At 39.6% G+C, this 24,118-nt stretch overlaps 1 protein-coding gene across 4 annotated transcripts in view; it reads left to right on the forward strand.

The window, feature by feature from the left end:
• LOC140477346 (dual specificity calcium/calmodulin-dependent 3',5'-cyclic nucleotide phosphodiesterase 1A-like) overlaps positions 1-24,118 on the forward strand; it is a 647,210-nt gene that overhangs the window by 615,196 nt on the left and 7,896 nt on the right. For 2 of the 4 annotated variants that reach the window (XM_072571041.1, XM_072571038.1), the window contains one exon: positions 2,661-17,015. The exons of the other annotated variants lie outside the window; for them this stretch is intronic. In XM_072571041.1, coding sequence (XP_072427142.1) covers positions 2,661-2,692 — 32 coding nt within the window. In that variant the 3' untranslated portion in view covers positions 2,693-17,015. Of the gene's footprint in view, positions 1-2,660; positions 17,016-24,118 lie in introns of those variants that run through there. 4 annotated transcript variants of the gene reach the window in all.

A 24,118-nucleotide genomic window follows, 5' to 3' on the forward strand; every position in this document is an offset into this window, starting at 1 on the left:
ATATGTTTGCTGTATTGAGGACCAGGCTATATTTGCCCCAGTCTGAGAATATTTAGGAGTTGTAATGGCTGGGTAGGAGGTGCAACTGAAAGCTATCCAAATCCTTTCTCACTGACTCATCTGAACCCTCCTTCTCCACAAGGCCCACTGTTGGATTTACTAAATGTGAGGTCTTCAGTCATAATCTCTATAACCGAGGAGCTGATGGCCTCTGAATGCTTGGCAGCTTCTGGTAAGGTGGACTTTCATGTAGAGGTCACTGATTTGCTGAGAAGATTATCAACCAGTGTTATATTGGAGATCAACATGCTGACGTTTTTCTTTGATGGCGGCATAAACATGTCCATCTCCACACATCAGCTACAAAATGGAAAGTTTCAGCCAATGTTAATTTCTGTGTACCCCCAAGTAATCTTCAGCTATTTTAGCCATTAACAAATGTATTCAGTTTTGTGTCTGTTTCATCACACTGAAGGCAGCCCAGTCTAAATCTAGAACCTTCATAGCTGTTTCACAATTCTCTTTTTAGTTGTGATGTCTAAAGTATAATTTTTACTTTTTATTTTGGATGTTTCCCATTTGTTTGATTTCAAACTGTTATCTCTACTTGCTTTTCCACTTGAGTCAACCCCATGCTTTCAAACTGCTGCTTCAAAGTCCTTTAGACCATTCACTGTTCCTGATATGATCCTGGTCTCAGCCTGGTTCAAGTGGAGCACATCTCAACTGCACAGTCCCTTACTGCCTGAGTACTTGGTGCCAGCATCCCATAAAGCAAATCAGCTTTTCCACATCAGATTTTAAGCAAATTGCTCATCTCCCTAACCTACTTTCTCTATGCCAATTGGCCTGTGATTTAGGCAGCAATCCAGAGACCCTCTTGTGGTACTGACTTTAATCCATCTCCCAGTTCCTGGTTCTCTCCAATCGGCATCTCTTGCCTACACTTCCTAATATTGTTGGTCTCAATATAGGTCACTGGTTGGATCTTACCCTCTCTTTCAGGCTGATTTGAGATGTCCCTCACTGTAACTACAGGTAAGCACACACAATGTTGGTGTCTTGTTTTTGTGTATCAATAATATTAAGTTTCCTCTGGTTTTTAACTCCCTACAACTACCACACAACACTACTCATCTTGTCCATTTCCCCTCTTTCTGCTCCAAGGTGATATTGTTCAACATTTTTTATCCTTATCTTCATAGATAACATGTACCTTGTGTTATTCAGATTCAATCAGTTCTTTGTTCTCTATCTCAGCTTGGCTGCACTGCCTATTTTTGCGTGTATGCGTGTGCGCACACCCTCCCATTATGAACCTGCATGCCTCTTTGAGCTGTTACTGATGTCTGGAACAAACTGTTCGATTCTGCTCCCCCCTCCTTACGTGCCCAAATGTCTCTAACTCTTTTCCAACTCGATAACTTTGAGGCATAGCAATTCAAGAGGGGACTATCTGTTGCAGATGTGTTCTCTTAGGAGATCACAATGATTTGCCTTCAGAGGACTCCTCAGTAACTGCTGCAAGGAACATTAGAAAATAACTCGGTGCTGAAGTGACCTCTTCTGTTTAATGCCAAAAGTATCTTTGATGTCAAAAGATCTCCCACACTCAAACAAAATCATTTTTTTAGGTAATGCTTTTGAGTACTGAATTCACTTGATATTCTTGTCTCTTTTTTTCACAAATCATCTTATATCTGTGTTTTTGGTTCCTGATCCTTATGCCAGTGGTACTAGCTTTTCCCTGTCTATTTGACAAACTCCTTATAGTATTAAATACCCCTATTAAATTTACCCTTTATCTTCCATGCTGTAAAGAGAAGTATGCCACTGATAATTGAAATCCTTGTTATTATTCTGGAAAATCTTCATTGCAGTCTTTGTTAGACTTTGACGACCTTTATGTCAATCATTACTCCAGTGGATATTATGAGCTGATCCAGGAACTTCTCATGCTTGTACCTCGTCATTCCATCAGTAGGAATTGCTTTTTCTCCTTTGCTTTAAATATTTGAAAAGCCCCCATGTGGAAAATCCAGTCCTTATGAAATAGTAATTGTTGTAGCTCACCATGTGCAATGTCACAGAATGTTGTGGATTATGTCATACATAATTTAAATTGCAATCCATCTTATAATGATGGATTCTGATTTGTTTTCAAATGAGTGGAGCTATTTCTGAAAGAAGAATGGCATAACAATTTTTTTTAAATGACAGTTTTCCATAAACAAGGCATTGTTGGAATTTTTTTAGATTATTCAGACATCTTTTATTGATATGCTTGTTTGTCTGTCAAGTTATGCATTATGGCAATAACGAGTTATAAGAGGTGATTCTGGACTCTAGTGCTTCCAATTCTAGTCCATTGATCACAGGCGGTACATCTGTAATGGCAGAAAGTCACTAGCTATGCTATTTCTCAAAGTGCATGTCCACCAAAAATACTTTCTATAGACAGTTATTGTTTAACCTAACATTCTTAGTCAATTCATTACAGCTAGGCAGCCTGTACTGTTTTGCATGTAACTTTCAAACATCCACATTTCCTCAAGCTGAGAAGCCTAGTATTAACTTATTGCTGCATTCCTTCCCACTCAGCTACGCTCACCCTGGACTGGAATAAGACACTGACAGGCATTTGTTTCTTTCTCTTGCAGGGGCAGAAGTGCAGCCTGGCCCTGGAAACTAGTTGCATCATGCTAGCTCAGCTTCTTCATTTTTTCCACAAGGAGCAACCCACAGGGAAAGGCTTGAACAGTGTTTCAAGTGCTGACTCTTCTCATTGGCCAGTTTACAAAAGACTAAAACTATAGGCATTGGATTTTTTTATTGGTTTCTGCTTTTTTTTTGTTTTAAAATGAACTGTTGTTTTGCGCAGGTGGAGAATTCTTGAAGTTTTTGATTTTACAAATATGGCCTCCAATAAGTAGAAATGGCATTGTACAGCATAATCTTAACAGGGGATCTGAGGCCTTACAAATGATGTGGTAAAGCTGTATATTTATTGAAGGACTTCTTGTGAATACAACACAAGTATGGAAGTACAGATGTCATTAAATGACATTTCCATTATTTCAAGGTTCTTTTTTGCATCCCACTTCTCAAACTTCATTAAACTGTAACTGTAAGGCACACAGTAACGAGTTTTTAATGAAACTTTATCCAACACCACCAATAATTTACCACCTCTTTAAGCAGTTGATGTATTTGATTTAATTTGTTGATTTGTATGTTTCTATTGAACCCTTATCCAATATAATTGCAGTGCTCTCTTTAGCAGTAAAATGGCTCCCTACATATCACTCCATCCACCAAGAATATCTGTATTTGTTTTCCATTATACCTCTTCCTCAGCTCATCTGTTGCTGAAATGCTCATCCATGTGCATTTGCTATCTCTGGATATGATTATTCCAATGCTGCCCTGACTGGCCTCCATCTTCCATACTATATAAACTCATCCATCCAAATTGCTGCTCCCACTTTCCCAACGCCACCAGGAGTTTTTAACCCATAATAACCATTACGGTCAAGGACCTATTGGTTCCCAGTCCACAATGACATAGCTTTAACATTCTCTTCCATACATTCAAATTCTCCCTTGAATGTGTTCCTTTCTATGCAGCCTCTTTTATCCCTATGATCCTTTCAGGTCACTTCACTTTGCTGCTTTTGATTTCTTGTGCCATTAATTGCTCTTTATTTGGAAGCTATGCCTTCAACTGCCGAAACCTAAAGACCTGGAATTTAGTCCCTCTGTATCTTAACCTCTGTATCTTGCTTTCCTGCTTTTAAGACATTCCTTAAAAGTCCCTTTGACCAAACTCTTGTTCTTTCTGTTCTAAAATCTCTTTATATGACTTCATGGCAAATTTTGTTGAATACTGCTTCTGCAAAGAGTTTTAGAATGTCTTACTATGTTAAAGACACTATTCATGCAAGTTGTTGTTCATAAACATTGCTTTCGAGAAACTTCGCATTTCTACTGTTTCTATCTGATGGAAGCATGCAGTGTCAAATTGGTAATTTATTTCAACATTGTAGCATAGCAGTAGCACATTTTCAACTTTACAACATGTTTAAATAAATAAGGTGGGTATGTGAAATTGAATGTTGTCCAATAGTGATTACACTTGATCTTTAGACAAGCTGTCTTGCAAAATATTACAAAAGAAAAATACTGCAGATGCTGGAAATTTGAAATAAAGACTCAAAATACTGGAAACACTCAGCATGTCAGGCAACATCAATGGAAAGGAATGGAGTTAATATTTCAGGGTAATACAGGATCATTGACCTGAGACTTTAACTCTGATTCCATAGTTGCCACATGACCTGCTGATTATTTCCAACATTTTCTGTTTCATTGTAGAAATATTTTATTTATACCTGAATTGTCAAGTAGAATTAGCAGCATCTCTCTCCTCCAGAACTTCTCTGCAGGATTTTCTCGGGGTAGTATCCATGGCTTAATCATCTTCTTCTCCTTTTCAAATAACCTTTCTTCCATCATAAGGTCAGAATTGGGGATGTTTATTGTTAATTGGCAAATATTCAGCACCATTTGTGACTCTTTATATACTGATGCTCTCTATAAGCAGTAAGATCTGGAGAGCATTCATACTTGGGCTGATAAGAGGCAAGTTAGATTTGCGGCACACAAGTGCCAGGCTAAATAGAATTTAACCATCTCCCATGACTCTCAATAAAATCTCTGTCACTGAATCTCCTGCTATCTTCATTCTGGGATTACCACTGACCAAAAATTGAACTGGACAAGCCATTAAAACACTTTGACTATAAGAGCAGATGTGATGACCATTCGTGGTGAGTAACTCACCTCCTGACTCCCCAGAGCTTGTCCATTATATACGTGCTCAAATCAGGAATATGATGGAATACTTCTCACTTGCTTGGATGTGTTCAACACTCAAGAAGCTTGAAACCATTCAGGACAAAGTAGCCTACTTGATTGACACCACACCCATCCCATACAGCATTTATTCCCTTACACTACACATGTACAATGTACCGTCTACAAGATGCACTACGGCTACTCACCATGGCTGCTTCAACAGGACCTTCCAAACCTATGACCTCTATCAACTAGTAAAGCAGAGGCAGCAGGTGCATGGCAGAAAGACCACCTGCAGATTCCCCTCCAAATCATCTCGACTTGGAACTGTATCACCATTCCTTTACTGTTACTGGGTCAAAATCTTATAACTTTCTTCTGAATAGAAATCTGAATGTACCTGCACCCTGGAGACTGCAGTGGTGCACCAAAGCAGTTCACCATCATCACCTCAGGGGGAATTTGGAATGGACAATATATGGCTGAACAGTGAAGCCCACATATTGTGAATAAATACTCATTAAAAAGTGAAATATTCAGAATTACAGAATTGTTACAGGCCAGAAGAAGGCCACCATGTATTTCCTGGCTCTTTAAATGAGCATTTCGTTTAACATCATTCTCTTGCTTTCCCCCCCATAACTCTGTTAATTATTTCTCTTCAGACAGCAGTATTCTCCCCTTTTTAATTGTTGAATTGAACCTGACATATTGAGGCAGTGCATTCTAGACATTAACCATTAGGTGCATGAAGAGGTGTTCACACATATAGCTTTTGCTTCTTTAACCAATTACTTTAAATCTGTGCCCTCTCATTTTTGGGAACGTTTTTTTCTCTGTCTATTCTGTGCAGACTTTTTATAATTTTGAATTTTTTGCTATCAAATCTTTCAGATTTCTTTTCTTGAAAGAGAACTATCCTAACTTCTCCAACTTCTCTTCATAACTGCAGGTCCTCATCCTTTCAGCTGCTCTCTTTAGAGCAACAATTCAACATCTTGCACCTCCTACCATATCAGAGAGATATTCACCTCATTTAGTTGAAACATCGCTGTTTTAGAAAGTTATTGAGTTGTGCATATTCAGAGGTCTCATTTGATAAAAACAGTCACTGAACTCTAAAAGCCGTGGAAAATATTGTAATGCAGAGTTTTGCAAGCTTTTGTCTTTGTACATTGCCTGTTCATGGAACCTGGGAGATCATCTGCAAAGGTTAAATTCATGATTCTTTAACATGAACATAGTTCAAATTGCTAATGTAAATAAATATAGTTATTAAGGATTTATTCACCAATGAGACAACAGATGCAAGAGTAGCTCCTTCCAAAAGTCCCCCAATTTAAAACTGGATGAACCATGAAAGAAATATTAATAAAAACATAAAATTCTGGAAACACACAGCAAGTCAACATAAAGTATCATAGGACCTGCAACCTCAGTTTTACTGCATTTCAGAGCTTTCAGGTCTTCATTACTGGAGATTAGGTATTCCTAGGATTGAATGTTATAATTTCCTGCTGTTATTATCCCTATTATCACTTGCACACACTGTGACTTCATACAGGTACAGTTAAATAAATATCTGGAGGAAGTTATGATAACCAAAATATTAAAATTATTCTGTGAGAGTTAGTTCTGTCTAAAGTTTCGTGCTCAAAACTAAATGTTATATGTTGAAATAACTCTCCTGCACTATGTCATATCCCAGTGGGGTAGGGCACTAAAATTCAAATCCTGCTATTTTTGGAGTGGTTCCAAGAATTTCAGATTTCATCAAAATGGACAACATGTCCCAATTTACTGATCTATTAAGACCAAAGTTTCTGTAGTTAATAGGAATTAATATCAATTACAAATAAATGGATTCTACCTATGGGTAAACAACAGACCTGGTTAAATATAACTCTGCTGGTTAAAACCTTGACCGACTGTAAAATTCCCCCTATATTCACACTCACAGATGCAGAGGGAGGGAAAAACTGGGAAGCCAGTTCAATGGTCCATTTATCCTCAGGATTTACTGTGACAATTCTTTTGGCTTGCCAGAACATGCTGTTAACCTACACCATAAGGGACTCTAAGACACAGGAGCATGTTAGACCATAGAGCCTATTGAGTCAGCTCCTCTGTTCAGTGAGATCATGACTGATCTGGTTACTCACAACTCCATTTTTCTGCCTTTTCCACATAACCCTTGACACCCTTACTGATAAAAAAACTGTCAATCTCAGCTGTGAATATACTGAACGATCCAGCCTCGACAACCCTCTGTGGGAAAGAATTCTGTAGATTTACAGTGGTCTGAAAGAAGAGATTTCTCCTACTCTCTGCCTTAAATGTGTGACCCCACATTCAGAGACAATGGCCTCTAATCCTAGACTCTCCCACAAGGGGTACCAACCTCTCTGCATCTACTCTGTCAAAACCTCCTTAGAATCATATGTTGTCAATAAGGTTGTTTTTTGTTCTTCTAAATTCCAATGAGTACAGGACCATCTTACTCAATCTCTCCCCACAGGACAGTCCCTCCATATCAGCCTCATGAACCTTCCAAGTTCCGCTTCCAATGCCAATATAGCTTTCCTTAGATAAGATCCCCCACAATGTTCACGGTATTCCAGGTGTAGTCTGTCCAATGCCTTATGTAGTCTTAGCAAAATCTCCCTACTTTTATGCTCCATTCTCTTTGAAATAAAAACCAACACTCCATTTGCCTTCCCTATTACCTACTTGGCTGAGATTTTTGTGATTCATATATATGTACTCCTAAATCTTCTGTGCTGCACCTTTCTATAGTCTTTTCCCATTTAAATAATATTCAACTCTTCTGTTATTCCTGCCAAAGTTCATTACATCACACTTTCCAACAGTATATTTCATCCGTCAAGTTTTTGCCCATTTGCTTAATCTATCTCTATCTCCCTGTGGACACTTTGTGTCATCCTCACCAGCTGCCATTCCTGCTAATTTTGTGTCATCTGATCTCTTCATACTTTCATCTGTTTGCAGGGGGTACAGAGTGATTGGTTCACAACTTATAAATACTCTGACTTATTGGTTGAAAGCAGCAGCATCCAGTAACTAGTGAGGGAAAATAAACTGGCTTTCTTCAAGCATTAGGTGTTTTTACTGCAGAGAAAAGGACAGCACCTCCCCTTCCAGACATCTAATTGCTTCTGACTGTATTGTTCACACATCCAAGATACTCAGCTACCTGACAGCCAATCACGCTGTTATTGGCAGGCAGGATGCCTTTGTCATCAACAATTGTTCACTACACCAAGGATAGATCAATTACTTTTTGACAGCCAAATCTCACTTTGTGTACATCGTCTTCATCCGATTCATCTTCAACTAAACTTCCTGTACTGGTTGAACAAACAATGGTGTAAACAACACCTATTGTAAGTGCAGCAATCCCTTCAACCCCCAGTGTTAAAAACAGTTCTTTTCCCATTTCAGTCCACAATCAAAAATACAGAGAAATGAAAAAAAACTATTGGCTTCACAACATTTATTTTACCAATTGATGTTTCAGCATTTTTACTGACCAGGTAATTATTCCTGTTTTCTTTCCAGTCCTTGTTTCTAATGAACACTAAATCTACTTGAGATTGTAGATTATTCCCCACACTGAGAAGAGTTTAGAAACATCAGTCAGCTATATAAACCAATCTGTCTGGTTAATACTACAGATTTACTGAAGTCTTTAACTCATTACATTTCAGTTAAGGCTTGATCAAGGTTCAGATTAATCCTAATGGAATATTGATGTTTTGATGTCTTCAAATTAAAATGGCTTTTTGGCACCATCAGAGAGAAATTGTGTTCTGCAAAGTTTACCTTTGAAGCCTCGAGTCCTTGAATAGCACACATTTTAAGTTGGATACCCTCTCCCTTTGCACCAATTGCACACAAAGGAATGTATAATGACTACAACTTGCATTTATCTTGGGTCATTAATGTAGTAAAATACTTCAAGGTGCTTCACAGCAGCATTGTCAATCAAAATTTCACACTGACCTAGGTGAGAAAAGATTGGAAAGATTAGGTCCTAAAAATGCTCAGTGAGAAACAGGAAAGAGGAACCTGGGAGGGCAAATCATATAGGAAATTTATACATTATTAAGTCATTTTACGGAAGAGAATTCATATCCTCAGATCTCTCTGCTAAGGTTATAGCTATATATTAATATTCAGTTTATTCGGGGGTAATTTTGTGATTTTGTTCTTGTGGCAGGCAGCCTCTCTGGTGAGATGATCATCTTCACAATATCAATTAATGTTGTATTTTTACATTTTCAAGCACAAAAAGCTGAATTGGTGTTTAAACTATGGGGAAACTTTGTTTTTTTTATCACACCTGAACCCATGGCACTCAATGTAGAAGGAAAAGTGTCTGGGAAAGGATTTGTTTTGAGGTGATCCTGTTTCATAGAATGCCACAGTGTGGAAGCAGGCTATTCAGCCCATCGAGTCCACATGGACCCTCCAATGAGCAGCCCATCCAGACCCATCCCCCTAGCACTGCATTTACCATGGCTAGTCTACTTAGCCTACACATCCCTGGGCACAATCAGCAATTTAACTTGGCCAATCCATCTTATCTGCACATCTTTGAACTGTGGAAGAAACCAGACCACCTGGAGGAAACCCACACAGACAAGAGGGGAACGTATTAATAACTACACAGACAGTCGCCCAAGGCTGGAATTGAACCTGAGTCCCCGGCACTGTGAGGCAGGAGGGCTAACCACTGTGCCACCCCATTTTGAAGTATGATCAATGTGAGAAACTAGGAACTATGATATAGCAAAAAGATTTTGAAGTCCAAAGACGCAATTCATTAAAAGCTATCAGCGGTTAAAAACAATTAAACAGATTCATGGGAGGCTGCAAAGTTTCCATGTGTTTTGGAGTCTCACTTAGATCCCATATATGAAAGTCCTGCCCCAAATTCTGAATGATTTAAACTTTTGTCAGTAGGAGAACAGGGTTGAGTGCAATTCACACAGACAAGAAAACCAACTTCAGCAGGATCAATTTAAACAAATCCTGTTTTGCCAGGTTAAACCCCAATGTCTGCCAATCCAGTTGATGAGGTTGTTGACATAAAGATTTTTTAAGCGTAGATAACACCTATACAACTATTGTGACATGAAGTTTTTAAATGATCACTTTAAACTAAAGGAAAGAGGCTGCTGCCATCGGTGGGAGACTTTTTTTGAGAAGAAACTCTCCTGGACTGCATTAATTTATCATCGAATCCCTATAGTGTGAAAACAGGCTCTTCAGCCCAACTAGTCCACACAGACCCTCTGAAGAGTATCCCACCCAAACAGATGTTAAAAAGAAGTGCCATTTGGTTTTGCACTTTCAATAGAGCACTTTGTTGACAGTTCCTCAAGCCCATCTTCCTCATTATGGATGTCTTGCTGAGCTTCAGAAACTATAATCATTCCATCAAAGGGATTCTGAGTTCAAAATGTGAGTGACAGCTAAAGAGGCTAATCAAGGATTAGTTGCCTATAATATGGGGCTTGAATAGAAGGTTGTATCTTTATGTAAGAGATAAACCACATGTGAGTTAAAGGCTCCAGATGGACTTTAAGATTGGAGTTCTTTTCACAATCAAGTGTGTCAGAGTGGGAGCCATATTGCTAGCAGGTTTTCATTTCATCTCCAATGGCTCCCAATGGATACCCATGGTGAATGCTGAATGAGTGACTGTGGAGATGGCTTGGAGGGAATAAAGGTCCATGGAGAGCGCATAGATGGCATTGAATTGCGTAAGTATGAGGATTTAGGAACAAAAGCCTGTGATGGATGAAAACTAAAATATTTACCAATCTTTAAAACAACTCAGACAAAGCCCCCAAAGAACTGAGACAAGCCTTCTAACAAACTCACTTTGACAATATCTTGCCCCTGTGGTCATCTGTGCTCTGTTCTGGTATCAGAAGACCCAACTCTATCATCTTCTATCCCTTCCTCGATTCTGCAAGATACCTACCTTGGTACTCTAAATCTGGCCTAGGATCCTAAAATTAGACTGAGGCCATTCACAAGTGAAATTAAGAAATACTTGTCACATAAAGATAAATAGAAATTTGGAATTCTCTCCCAAAAAACTAAAAAAGATTGGGACATATGGAGCTTTTAAGTCTGAGATTGATAGACTTTATTAATTAAGCATGTCAAGAGACATGGAGTAAAAGCAGATAAATGGAAATGAGATATAGATCAGACATGATCTAACTGATTAGCAGGGAAGTCTCAAGGGACTAAATGTGCTGCTTCTTTTCTTAATGTTCTTATATACCAGATTTTCCACCCATCAATATAATTGGACAGAAAATCGAACATCCCATTCTATGCAACTTTCCTTCATATATGTTTTCATGCTAAACTTTAAACAGTCAAATAATGATAATTTATCTTGCAGTCAACATTATAATCATATCAAACAAGCTAAGCAAATGTGACAAGGGCAGACTGACTAAATTGAAGAGAACACTCAACCATCTGGAAAGATTTTATGATAGATTCACTGAAGAAATTGAACAATACAACCTTTACATTCACTTATCTGCGTTCTCACTCTGTTATGTAGATTTCTCACAATAACAAAATTTCCTTTCATAGTCATTACTGAAAAATTTTCAAAGATTTGTTTTGACTCTTTTCACTCTGAATCTTTCTTAACTTATGACTGGGTAAATAAAGCAGTAAATCACCTACCTTTGTAATTATTTGGAACATGCATCTTTTTGTCACCGGACAAAACATTCTTTTTATTTCATACAGTCCTTTGAGCAAATGGAGTTGCCAAAACACACAGGATAAAAAGCCGGTTCCTCTTCCAGTCTGTGCCTGAGTGGAGCCAGAGCTTTTGTGTTAATTTCATCGCTTATCCATCCTAGTACCTTGGGGGAAGCATCTCACTATCATTAGCTGTCTTGGACTGTCATTTGTTTGATCACTTACATGTGGCGTACTGTTTTGTGTAAATTGTCAATGTATGTTATGTATGTTATAGTACCTGCCTACACTGCTGTTTATAATAAATGTGAATGATTATTTTGCATAATATGTTTCAGAGCAATCAGAGTTGACCGTTCACCACTGATTAATATGTACCACCTCTGTGATGTCCAAATGATTTATTCATGTTGTTTGTCTGTTGCTTCCACTAATTGCTGTCTTTTAAACTAATGGAATGACTAACTTATTGTATGGCCCCTTTTTGTGTTTTATTTATCATTTTTGCTGTTGAAGTCTTAGAATGCAACACTAGCAAGTTACAGATGCTGAACACAGATAAGCAATCGATCAGATTGCACTTTGTTACATGTTTACTGTCACTTTAGATTATATATTTTAATAATCAATGTATGGAACAGGATGGCTTAGCCTTTTAAATGCAATTTAGAGGTCCACTGGAATTAAGTTTCAAATAATTTTTTAAAATCTTACAATTCGGGGATAAAATTGAGGAAGAAATTTTTCTTGTAAAATTCCAAATTCAATGTAATTTTAAAAGATATAAGATTCAGTGACTCCATGGAGGAAGAAATATTCCTTGAGAAATCCCACTGTTGTTATCTGTGGTGGAAGAAAATTGGCATAGAGCCATAGAGTCATAGCATGGAGTCTCAGGTTACAGAGTACCGCTTCTACAAAATACCATGCTTGTAAAATTTGGTGAGTCTGGGAAGAGGTCCTGTTATTTAAAATAAACAGGAACAATCTGAGAGACACATCATGGGACAGCATGAGCTGAAATCTAGAGGCATTAATGAAAATGAAACTTTGAATGGTGACTCTGAAAAGGGGGACTAGAACTGTTTATTTCGATCAAGGATGAGTAGAGAACTCCTAGCTTGTAAATCATATAGCATGTGGGAACTTTAAGATACTTTGTGTCTTGGGGGACTTTATTTGTCGGAACTCCCTCCAGCTGCTGAACTCCATATCAGGCTGTTTGAGATTGAGTGACAACTGGAGTCACATCAGAGCATTAGGAAAGATGAAGATTTTTCTGGATTACAAATTTAAGGAGGTTGTCACCCCACAGGCTGGGAGTACAGGGATATAGATGGTAAGCCACCAGGAAATGAAGGAATTGTGGATTGCATACCTCTCTCAAACCAGTACTCATCTTTGGAGGCTACTGAGACTTATAATGCTTTGAAGGAGTACGTTTCAGATCAGTTGAGTTACACATGGAGTTTTGCCTATTTAATGCTAAAAAGAGCCCCTCTCAGAATATTCTGCAGGGAGAAAGTGATGGAGAAATTAACAAATGACATGAAGGAGACTGTTGAGAGGTCCTTTGGTCCTATTTTCAGGAGCTATGGAAAAAAAAGGTAATAAGCACTACATTATTTTTGTGTTGCATTGCTAAGGAGACCAGAAATATGAAGGCCGGAAAAAGAAGGGAGAAAGAGTTTGTGCGTCTTGGGCAGAAGGCACCTAGTCAAAAGTGAACTTCAACATGGATCAATGCCATTGTCTAGAGGTTCATTAATATAATTGGGTAAATTTTAAACTAAGTTAGCAGGATGGTAAGCATCAACATATAAACATGAAAAAGAGGAATCAAATAAGAAGAGTCTTGGATATACTAGGGAAAGATGTGGTATCATATTAGATAGAAAGAGACCAAGTAGATCAAGGAGGAACATAAAGACAGGTTTCCAATACATATTTGTAAAACAAAAGTGAGGTGATCATTGTTGATGAGCTACAAGGACCAGTAGTCATGCTGGAAGATGGTTTAGTTAGCAATATTGAAAACATTGCACTGCATTTTAGCAAGGGTGTGAAGACTTTAGAGATAATGCAGAAAAGGTTTACACAAATAGTTCCAAGGATGAAAGATGTCAATTTGAGAAATTAAGAGTTGATTTTTTTTTAAAGAGGACATGGTTGAGAGATTTGATTGAGGTGTTCAAAATCATGAGGTTTCTAAACAGAGCAGATAGAAGTTGATGCCACTGGCAGTAAAGATGAGACCCTGAAAACACTATCTTAAGGTGGTGACAAAAGAATCAATTGTGACATCAGGTAAAAATATTTAAACATAACAAAATGTTAAGATTTGGAATGCACTGCCCCAGAGTGTGGTGGAAGTGTATAATGTCAGGCTTTCAAAAATGAATTGAATAAGTACCTGAAGAGCTTTAGAAACATCTGGGAGTGAGTTGCTATTGCAGTGGCCTCCTTCTGTGTTGTAACCATTCTCTAATTCTATCATTCTCACACAACGATCTGGAGCAACGAGTGATCTTTGCAGAAGTTTTTCAGCTACAGGATAGATACATTCCCACAAGAGGACAAGGTGGGAGAACCAAAGCCAGGTCTTCTTGAAAAACAATGGAGCTAGAGAAGCCAAAGTGTATTCTATGATGCAGTTCAAGTGAATCCTTAAAGTGAGAGCTGAAGAAATTAGTTGAGGGGAATAGTAAACAGATAAACACGGCAAGCCAACAAAAGACAATGAGCATAGAATGGCAATTAACAAAAAAAATTTGTTATCAGTTGGCAAATAAAATGATGGGTTGGGGTCTATTAGAGACAAAGAAGTTTATATGGATATTTTGGGCTGTTGTGGCACAGTGGTAGTATCCCTACTTCTGGATCAGGAGACCTGGATTCAAGTCTCAGCTATTCCAGAGGTGTATCATAACATGTCTGAACAGGTTGATTAAAGATATCTTTATATGAATGTTATGACACAGCTCTACAGTAGCTGAAACTTGAACCCAGTATGTGTAAAGGGACAGGGAATAGTGAGACCCATTTGTAATGACATTTAGTAAGGAGGAGAATGTTGACAAAATGTCAGTTGAAGTGGATGTGGTAGATGTAATAGATACCACGAAAATGGTGACATTGTGTGTACTGAATCTGGTCCAGGTAATTTACATCCTGGGCTATGAAGGAAAATGGGATTGGAGTAAAGATGTGCCAAGTTTTCATGCTTCTCTGGATGTGGAAGAAGGGCCAGAAAATTTGAAAGTTGCCATTCTGCCAAGTTAGGTTAGAGAAGTTGGGATTCTTCTCCTTGGACCAAAGGGAGTTGAGTAAAATCTGAAAGAGATGAACAAATCCTGACTGGTTTAGATGATGAGGACAAAAAAAAGACTATTCCATTAGTTGGCAGTACAGGACAAGGGAACCCAGATTAAAGGCATTGGGCAAGAAATACAAGGAAGATGTAAGGAAGAATTTTGTTAAATGGTGAGTGGGAATAACCCAGAACTTACATGTCTGTCTTGGAACTGGACGCAATCAATAATTTCATAAGGAAGAAAATAATTTTGCAGGACCACTTAATTAGAGGGGAACCTTTATAAAGCACCAACATGGACTTAATGGTGTTAATGGTCTGCTCTGTGCCTTAATAACTCTATGACTCTATGCATTGAAACTGTTTTGATCTAATTCTTAATCACATAAGGCTTCTGTTAAATGGAAACATAAGTAAAGGATTCTTTCTCCCATATTGGTGGATCAATTGGAATCATGTGAAACATTTCTGATTGTTGCTGGTCTCTGCTCTCTCTGATGTATGTAATAATTGTTCCTGGATGGACAGATTAATGGTTGCGCCGCCATATGCATATTAGGATGGCCATGTTAGGAATGCGTAATGTCAGTCGGTGAAGTAACAGTTTTGCTACTTAAAATGTTAATATATTTTAGTTATAAGAGTTGTTGATAAAATAGATGTGTAAGTATTGCATAATGTATTTATGTTATCACTCCAGAAAGTGCAGGATGTCAAAAATGTTTCCAAACGTGAGGTGTTGCTGTGCAAATATTGTTTTGGAAATGGCCTCAGTCTGAGTGTGTGGTTTAAATGATAAGCTTTATGATATACTTACAAATGCGCCATGAGAAGATCTCCTGTTTGATAAGTGTGTTGCTACCTGTTCACCATGTGAGCAGTGAGTGTGTCAAAACAGCAAACACCAATCAGCTGTCTGATGTATGCACTCAAAAACAACACAGAAGAGGTTTTTTTTTAATTTGATCATGAGATTTACAGATGGGTTTATAAATGAATAGAATCCAATTATACAAATCCATCCTTCTGGCAAAGCAATTCAGGCTGCACTTTATTGAGAATAGGACTTTAATTTGAATTTTAATTGAAAATTATTGAGCAGCTCAAACCATTCAGCAAGAAAGTGAAAGAATATTATTCCATTGAACAGGAAATTCTGATGTGAACCTTGTGTGGTAGCAACATCAGTTGTTACTTATGCAGCAATCTGTTCTTACTAACCTGAGTACATTAATGGTGCAGCTTTTGTCAATTTAGTTGCTAGGTTTTTTTCGCAATAAACTATTTTTATATAATTAATTGAATATTCTATGCTGGGTATATTCTGCATTTTAATAACATTACATTGTTCTCATCATGTAATTAGATATTATTTTCTGTTCAACAACCTACATCTATTGAATTAATTTTACTAGGAGAACCTGTTATTAGACACATAATTGCTTCACATTCAGGGAGTGCAAAGGGAGTTGTTTAGTTTTGTTGAAATATGTCAATTGTTCACCTCTATGTGAAATGGCAATATTTGTGGCTTCAGCATCTTACGTAATAAGAATGCCGATAAGGGCAACTGAAAGAGCAGGTGCCTCAAGTAACCAAATGTCATACTAATATATCATTCCCTGTAATTTATGTGTGCTTAAAATACTGAGGGCCTTCTGTGGTGCACTTCTGGATACAGTGACTTAATGTTTGCATTATTTTCTATTTTGGACATATCTAGATAGGCAGCCTGATACGCAATGTTAGCTTTTTGTAATTCTACCAGAACACTTGTGAAAAGTTTCCACAAAATGAATCGTAAGGCTGTGAGAAATATATTTCTTGGCTGTGCTATGTTGTGTTCAATGGTTAACGTATGTAGACAAGTTCTCAGTTCCTCAATGTCACACTGCATGGAAATACAGTGTATGAATTAAGTCCTAAATTAATTTCTGTTTCATATTTCCATTTTGAGCCATAATTGTGTAATATCAATTTTGTTTCACATTTCACTTTGTAATAAAGTTGGACAGGTGTATGCATTTCCTCTATCATGCTGTTGCACTATGTAATGTGAAATTAAACATTGACAAAAATTGTCTGTCTGCAGCGGTTATTTATTTCATTCAATTGTCTCAAAATCTGCAGCATGTATGTCTGCAAAAGAAATAAAATCAATCTAAAACATCTCTCATAATACTTCTCCTGTGAACTTTCTCTTGGCAAGTCAAAGATCACTGTATTGCCGGAGTAAGAAATTCACTGCGTAAAAGAAATGTGGGAAGTGTATAAGAGATATTGTAAATTGATTTTTTTTTCCTAATTGTTTTCTGCAAATTTTTTTTTACCTTACCTATTGCAGATAAATGATATAAAAATGAGCTTGCTTCAGGGACATAATTAAATAATTCAATGTAAGAAGGGAACAAAGGCAAATTGGGGAAGTGCGATGTGTCTAGGGAGAAAAAGACAACTGAGATCATTGAGGATAACTTACAAGTCATCTGATTCATTAGGGAAACAGGGAATGGAGCAAGCCTAGTTTTGGAGCTGAGAGATGTTGAGCTAATGGAACTAGGCTTGTAAAGAAAATGATCAAGATGATTGACAAGAAGGCAAATATTGGGCAATGCCTGGTAGGATATTTGTGGAGAGACATAGAGCAGGTTTTAACCTGTCAGACTGGGATGAGATTTTTGAATGGACGAAGGGATTACACCTGAAACCTCCCCCATGTCAGGAAAGTGGTGAGCAAGACTGCTGAGTTGTACCTTTAACCCAAGTGCATACTTCAGTGCACAAGAAACACCCGTGTAAGCAGGCCTACCATTTAAACACGTTGAATGTTCACAGTGGCTGATTTTAACTCTAACCACATGGGCTTTCCTGGACTAGCTGGAATGCACCAAGTGAAAGGACAGTGAAAATGGATGAGGCTGAGCAAATAACAGGCAAGAAAGGCTTTAAATACTGAAATCTGATGACAGGCTCTTCACCCAACTTAAAAAGACTTTCACTCACCCAGCTTGTTCTGAAAATATATGTTCATGATTATGGAAATAACTCCAATGCTTTGGAGATTATTTTTTGTTGTCTTTGAGTTTTTTTTTTGCTTTTGAACTACTCTTCTCAACCATCACAGAATAACAACAGGAAAGATGGAGACTATTCAGCCTGTCATGTTCACACTGGTCTTAGAATCATAGAATCCCTACAGCGTGGAAAGATACCTTTCTGCCCATTGAGTCCACTCTGACCCTCAAAACAGCATCCCACATTGACCTACCTCCTACCCTATCATTGTAACCCTGCATTTCCCATGGCTAATCTACCCAGCTTTCGCCTCCCTGGACTCTACGGGTAATTTAATATAGCCAATCCACCTAGCCTGCACACCTTTGAACTATGAGAGTAAACCAGAGCACCTGGAGGAAATCTACAGAGACATGGGGAGAATGTGCAAACTCAACGATGGCAGTCACCCAAAGGTGCAATTGAACCCAGGTCGTGGGTGCTGTAAGGCAGCAGTACTAATCACTGAACCACTGTGAAGAGCAACTCATCTGCCGCTCCATTCCGGCCCTCCACATTCTTCCCTGCTTTCACCAACTCTCTGGCAGCGCATTCCAGCTCCTCACAACATTGAAAAAAAAAACAATTTTGTGATTTGGTCATTGAGAGTTACTTTAAATCTGGGCCCTCTGGTTCTCAAATTGTACCATGAGGAAACGTTTCTCAGACTGTCAAGGAAAAATAGTCTTCTCCAAGGAAAGTAATCCCAAATAATTCTCCAATCTGTCCACGTAACTAACCTCCTCCTATCTTGCAACCATTCATGTGAATCTTTCTTGCACTGTTTCTGATATCTTCTCATCCCTCCTAAGGTGTGTTGCTCAGATTCTGTACTCTGATTGAGGCTGAGCCAGTGTTTTCTCAGTGTTATCATAAATTCCTTACTACTGAGCATATATAATGCTTATGATACCATCTACTTTATTAATCATTTCTCAACTTCTCCTGCTACCTGTAGTGACTAATATACAGATGGTGAAAGTCAGGACTGCAGATGTTGGAGATTAGAGTTGAGAGTGCTGGAAAAGTACAGCAGGTCAGGCAGCATCCGAGCACAGGAGAGTTGCCATTTTGGGCAAAAACTCTTCATCAGGAATGAGGCTGGGAGCCTAGGATGTGGAGAGATAAATGGGAGGGGATGGGACTAGGGGAAAGGGAGCTGAGAGTGCAATAGGTGGATGGAGGTGGGGATAATGGTGATCGGTCAGAAAGGAGAGTGGAGCAGATAGGTGGGAAGGAAGATGGACAGGTAGGACAGGTCATGAGGGTGGTGCCGAGTTGGAAGGTTGGAACTGGGATAAGGAGGGGGGGGGAGGGTAAATGAGGAAACTGGTGAAATCCACATTGATGCCATGGGGTTGGAGGGTCCCGAAGTGGAAGATGAGGCATTCTTCCTCCAGGTGTCGGATGGTAAGGGAGTGGCGATGGAGGAGGCCCAGGACCTGCCTGTCCTCAGCAGTGTGGGAGGGGAAGTTGAAATGTTTGGTCACGGGGCGGTGTGGTTGGTCGGTGCAGGTGTCCCAGAGATGTTCTCTGAAGCGGTCTGCGAGAATGTAAAGGAGACCGCATGGGGAGCAATGAATATAGTAAATGACATGTATGGAAGTTCAGATGAAACTTTGATGGATGTGGAAGGCTCCTTTGGGATCTTGGACAGAGGTGACAGGGGGGGTAAGGTGTGGGCGCAAGTTTTGCAATTCTTGCGGTAGCCATGGGCACCTGCATGAGCCCCAGCTATGCCTGTCTCTTTGTCAGCGACATGGAACAGTCCATCTTCCGTAGTTACACTGGCACCATTCCCCACATTTTCCTCCGCTACATTGATGACTGCATCAGCGCCACCTTGTGCTCCCATGAGGAGATTGAAAAATTAGTCAAATTCACTAACACATTCTAACCCGACCTTAAATTCATCTGGACCATCTCAGACGCCTCCCTGCCCTTCCTGAACCTCTCCACCTCAATCAATGCTGACCAACTCAATATTGATATCTTCTACAAACCCACTGATTCCCACAGCTACCTCGACTACACCTCCTCCCACCCTGCCTCCTGTAAAAATGCTATTCCTTATTCCCAATTCCTCCTCCTCTGCTGCATTGGCTCCCAGAAGGGCCAGTTCTACCACAGAACACACCTCCTTCATTAAAGACCGCAATTTCCCTTCCCACATGGTTGATGATGCCCTCCAGCGCATCTCATCCACTTCCCGCATCCCCACCTTCAAACCCTATTCTCCCAACTTCAACAAGGACAGACTCCCACCCGGTCCTCACCTTCCACCCCACCAAACTCCGTATACATTGCATCATCCTCTGCCATTTCTGCCACCTACAACTGGACCCCAACACCAGAGATATACTTCCCTCCACACCCCATCCGTTTTCCATAAAGACCGTTCCCACCACAAATCCCTTATCAGGTCCACGCTTCCCGCTAACCCACCCTCCCCTCCCGGCATCTCAACCCCGCCACTGCAGGAATTACAATATTTGCACCTATACCTCCCCCCTCATCTGTGTCCAAGGCCCCAAAGGAGCCTTTCACATCCATCAAAATTTCACCTGTGCTTCCACACATGTCTTTACTGTCCATTACTCCCAATGCGGTCTCCTCTACACTGGGAAGAGTGGACACTACTCGCAGAGCGCTTCAGAGAACATCTCCGAGACACCCGCACCAACCACCCCACCGCCACATGGCCTAACACTTCAACTCCCCCTCCCACTCAGCCAAGGACATGCAGGTCCTGGGCCTCCTCCATTGCCATACCCTTACTTCTCGATGCCTGGAGGAAGAACACCTCATCTTCTGCCTCGGGACCCTCCAACCTCATGGCATCAATGTGGATTTCACCAATTTCCTCATTTGCCCTCCCCAGTTGCAAATTTCCAACTCAGCACCTCCCTCATGATCTGTCTTACCTGCCATCTTCTTTCCCACTTATCTGCTTCATCCTCCTCTCTGACCTATCACCATTATACCCACCTCCATCTACCTATCGGACTCTCAGTTATCTTCCCCCCAGCCCCACCCCCTCCCATTTTTCTCTCCACACCCGAAGCTCCCAGCCTCATTCCTGATGAAGAGTTTTTGCCTGAAACATTGACTATCCTGCTCCTCGGATGTTGCTCAACCTGCTGTGCTTTTCTAGCATCACACTGGACTATATACAGATGGCATTAGGTCCCTTTTTTCCTGCACCCACTGTACAGTCGTGCCCTTTGAAGACATGATTGAAGGGTACTTTGAAGGGCACTTAGCTGCTTCATCGTCCTCCTTGACTGGCCTTGTCTGGGGTTGCCTGCAATCCCATCAGTGGCCACTTCTCTCCATGTTGCTGTTAGAACGGAGAAGCATCTGATTGGCCAGCAACCCTTGGATGCAGAATATCCTTCCTCAGGAAGTAGAAGTCATGACCCCAAACAACTGATTGCCTGAGCCATGCAAACAATATTCTAGCTTCCAAGGCCTGGGGAGTCTATAGTTTACGACTGAGTTACTTGATTGTCATGATGCTGAAGTGAGCACTTGAAGTCAGATCCAGTAGCTGTAGTTGATTCTGTAGAAGCTTCCAATAGCTTGTGTAGTTAAACAGGTTGTGTGTTTTTGTACAGGAAGATTCCCCAGATCGGCGGCTTTTGGGAAGGAGAGCAGGCTTTTTAATCTGAACTGGTTTTGTGGTTTTGATGCTTGTTGCCTGGGTTGCCTTCAACAAAAGAGTACTTTGTTTCTCTATATTCTTCCTCAAAGCCCTCATTCATCAAAACTCACTCCTGAGGGTGGGTTCTCAAAACCCCTTTTTGGAGGTTGGTACATATTGGTCAATGTGTTTATCATTTGTGCTGATGCTTATACGCCTTTGAACATTGAGAGAATACACCAGCCCAGGATTCCTCAAGATCTAGGGAGGCTGGAAATTCCCTGAAGCCCATAAGGCACCAGGACAGGAAAAGCTCCTATCAGTTTTTTATCCTCTCTGAGTAGGATCCTCTCTGCTTTTATTTATTTGTTTTTATGTAACTAGAATTCCTTATTTGTGGCAGAGTCTGGAGAAGTTGTAACCTATTTTCCTAATCAAGCTGTTCAGGGATGTTTTTGAACACCTCTGGAGCTGGTGGGACTTGAGCCCAGGTCTCACAGTCCAAAAAAAGGGGCATTTCCTTGGCTTTTAATGGGAGAATCAATGAGGACCTAAATTGCCTCATCAGGATCTAGATTTTTAAGATTTAACCCCTGTGCTGCTGACCAAGTGAGTGGGAAGAGGCTGCTGTTGGAATTGAAGCTAACTGTTCATATTAGTCAAGTTTCTTAAGGAGAAGAAAGATAGGTCCATGAATTTAATAAGAAAAAAAACTGGATGTGTTGAACTGCATAGAGCTGATTAGTTAGAATGAATGTTGAGATCACATAAGAGCTGATTCCAAATGGAGCATTTGATCCCAGTATTCATTCATTGGTGCCCTAGGATTTATGGTTTGTTCCTGCTATCCACGATGAATGGGCTAGAAAGAAGATTACAAGTTTCTGAAGCATATTTTTTCATTATTTTAACTTTAGGTTTTTAAGAAAAACATATTGAAAGAACAGTCTTCTATAAAAGTCTGCACATCATAAGAAGTCATATAATCATATAGCATACAAACAGGACCTTTGGCCTGCTATGTCTTTGCTGACCAACAAACCACAAACTAGACTAATCCCATTTTCCTGCAATAGGGTTGATCCATTGCTTTCTGTGCCCTGGCTTTTAAAGTGCTCATTTTTAAGTTAAAATAAACTATTCATGATAGAAACTACAGTAGGTCATGTCTGTTGCAGTGGCCTGTTTCACACCCATTGAACAGTGCCTCCATTCAAATCATAAAACGGTGAATTTTAGAATCTACCTAACCATCTCAAGTCATAAAACAGTGCATTTACAATCCACCTAACCCTGGCCCTTTAAAGTTCAAAGCTTCCTCCCTCAGCAGATATCAAAGTGGGAGCCATTCAAATTGCTAATTTGAAAAGCTAATTGTGTCAGGTAAAAGTCAATGGATGAGTTCAGCCCCAAACTGTGGCTTAAACAACCTTGACAGTTAGAAAGGCATCTTATCAATCTAGAACACTTGCTTTTACAAGTTGGACATGTATAAAACTGATTCTACAGCCATTATAGGGGATGACTTTATGTTTTCTTATATTTAGGTTTTTAAGAAAATGTGTTAAAGGACCATTCTGCTCTAAAAATCAACCTTAGCTGCAGCCTCAACATCCTCATGATCTCTGTTGAAAGGAATTGCAATTCCTCCAGAAGTGTGGGATTTCCTCTGCACACACTGCCAAATGGAACCTGTTCCCACAGCTCACACTGCCTTAAAAATGTATGAGGCTGAAACCGATTGTTCAACAGTTTGGTTGGACATTTTACTGTCTGGCCATGTATCCTTGCTATTACTAGGATCACCTATTTCCACCTCGGTCATGTTACCTGATTCAGCCTCTGTCTCAGCTTATCCGCTTCTGCAACCATCATCCATTCCTCTGTTATTTCTAGACGTAAATATTCAAATACACACCTCATTGACCTCCCGTCTCCCGTGTTTTATCCTCCAGAAACTTGAGGTCATCCAAATTCTACTGCCCACATCCTAACTCACATCCAGACCCATTCAATTGCAACCCCTATGTTCACTGCTCTTTATTGATCTTACCATTACTTTCCCCCTATTTAACGTTGTAATCTCCACCAGCACAACATTTGCTGAGATATATACATTATTCAAATTAATGGCCTCTTAAGCCTCACTAATTTTTTTATCACCTGACATTAGAACCCCTGCCTTCAACTACCTAGACTCTAGACGCTGGAAACTTTCCCTAAACCTCTCTGGCTCTCTACCTCCTCTTAAGGTGCTTGTTAAACCTACTTTTTTCTTGAAGTTTAGTGTTAGGAGAAACTTATCTATTAATCCATGCTACACGTTTGTGTAATTAAATTTGAAGCACTCACCTATTGATATAAACCACCATTTGTTATGGGATTACTAGATGCTGGTTGTGCTGAATTGAATTGTCTCAGGACAAATTCATAACTGTGGGGGCTTCACACAGGCTTGGTCCCTTTTTTAACAGGCGAGGATTGTGAAT

This window comes from Chiloscyllium punctatum, chromosome 5 (assembly GCF_047496795.1).
Source record: "Chiloscyllium punctatum isolate Juve2018m chromosome 5, sChiPun1.3, whole genome shotgun sequence".
Lineage (NCBI taxonomy): Eukaryota > Metazoa > Chordata > Chondrichthyes > Orectolobiformes > Hemiscylliidae > Chiloscyllium > Chiloscyllium punctatum.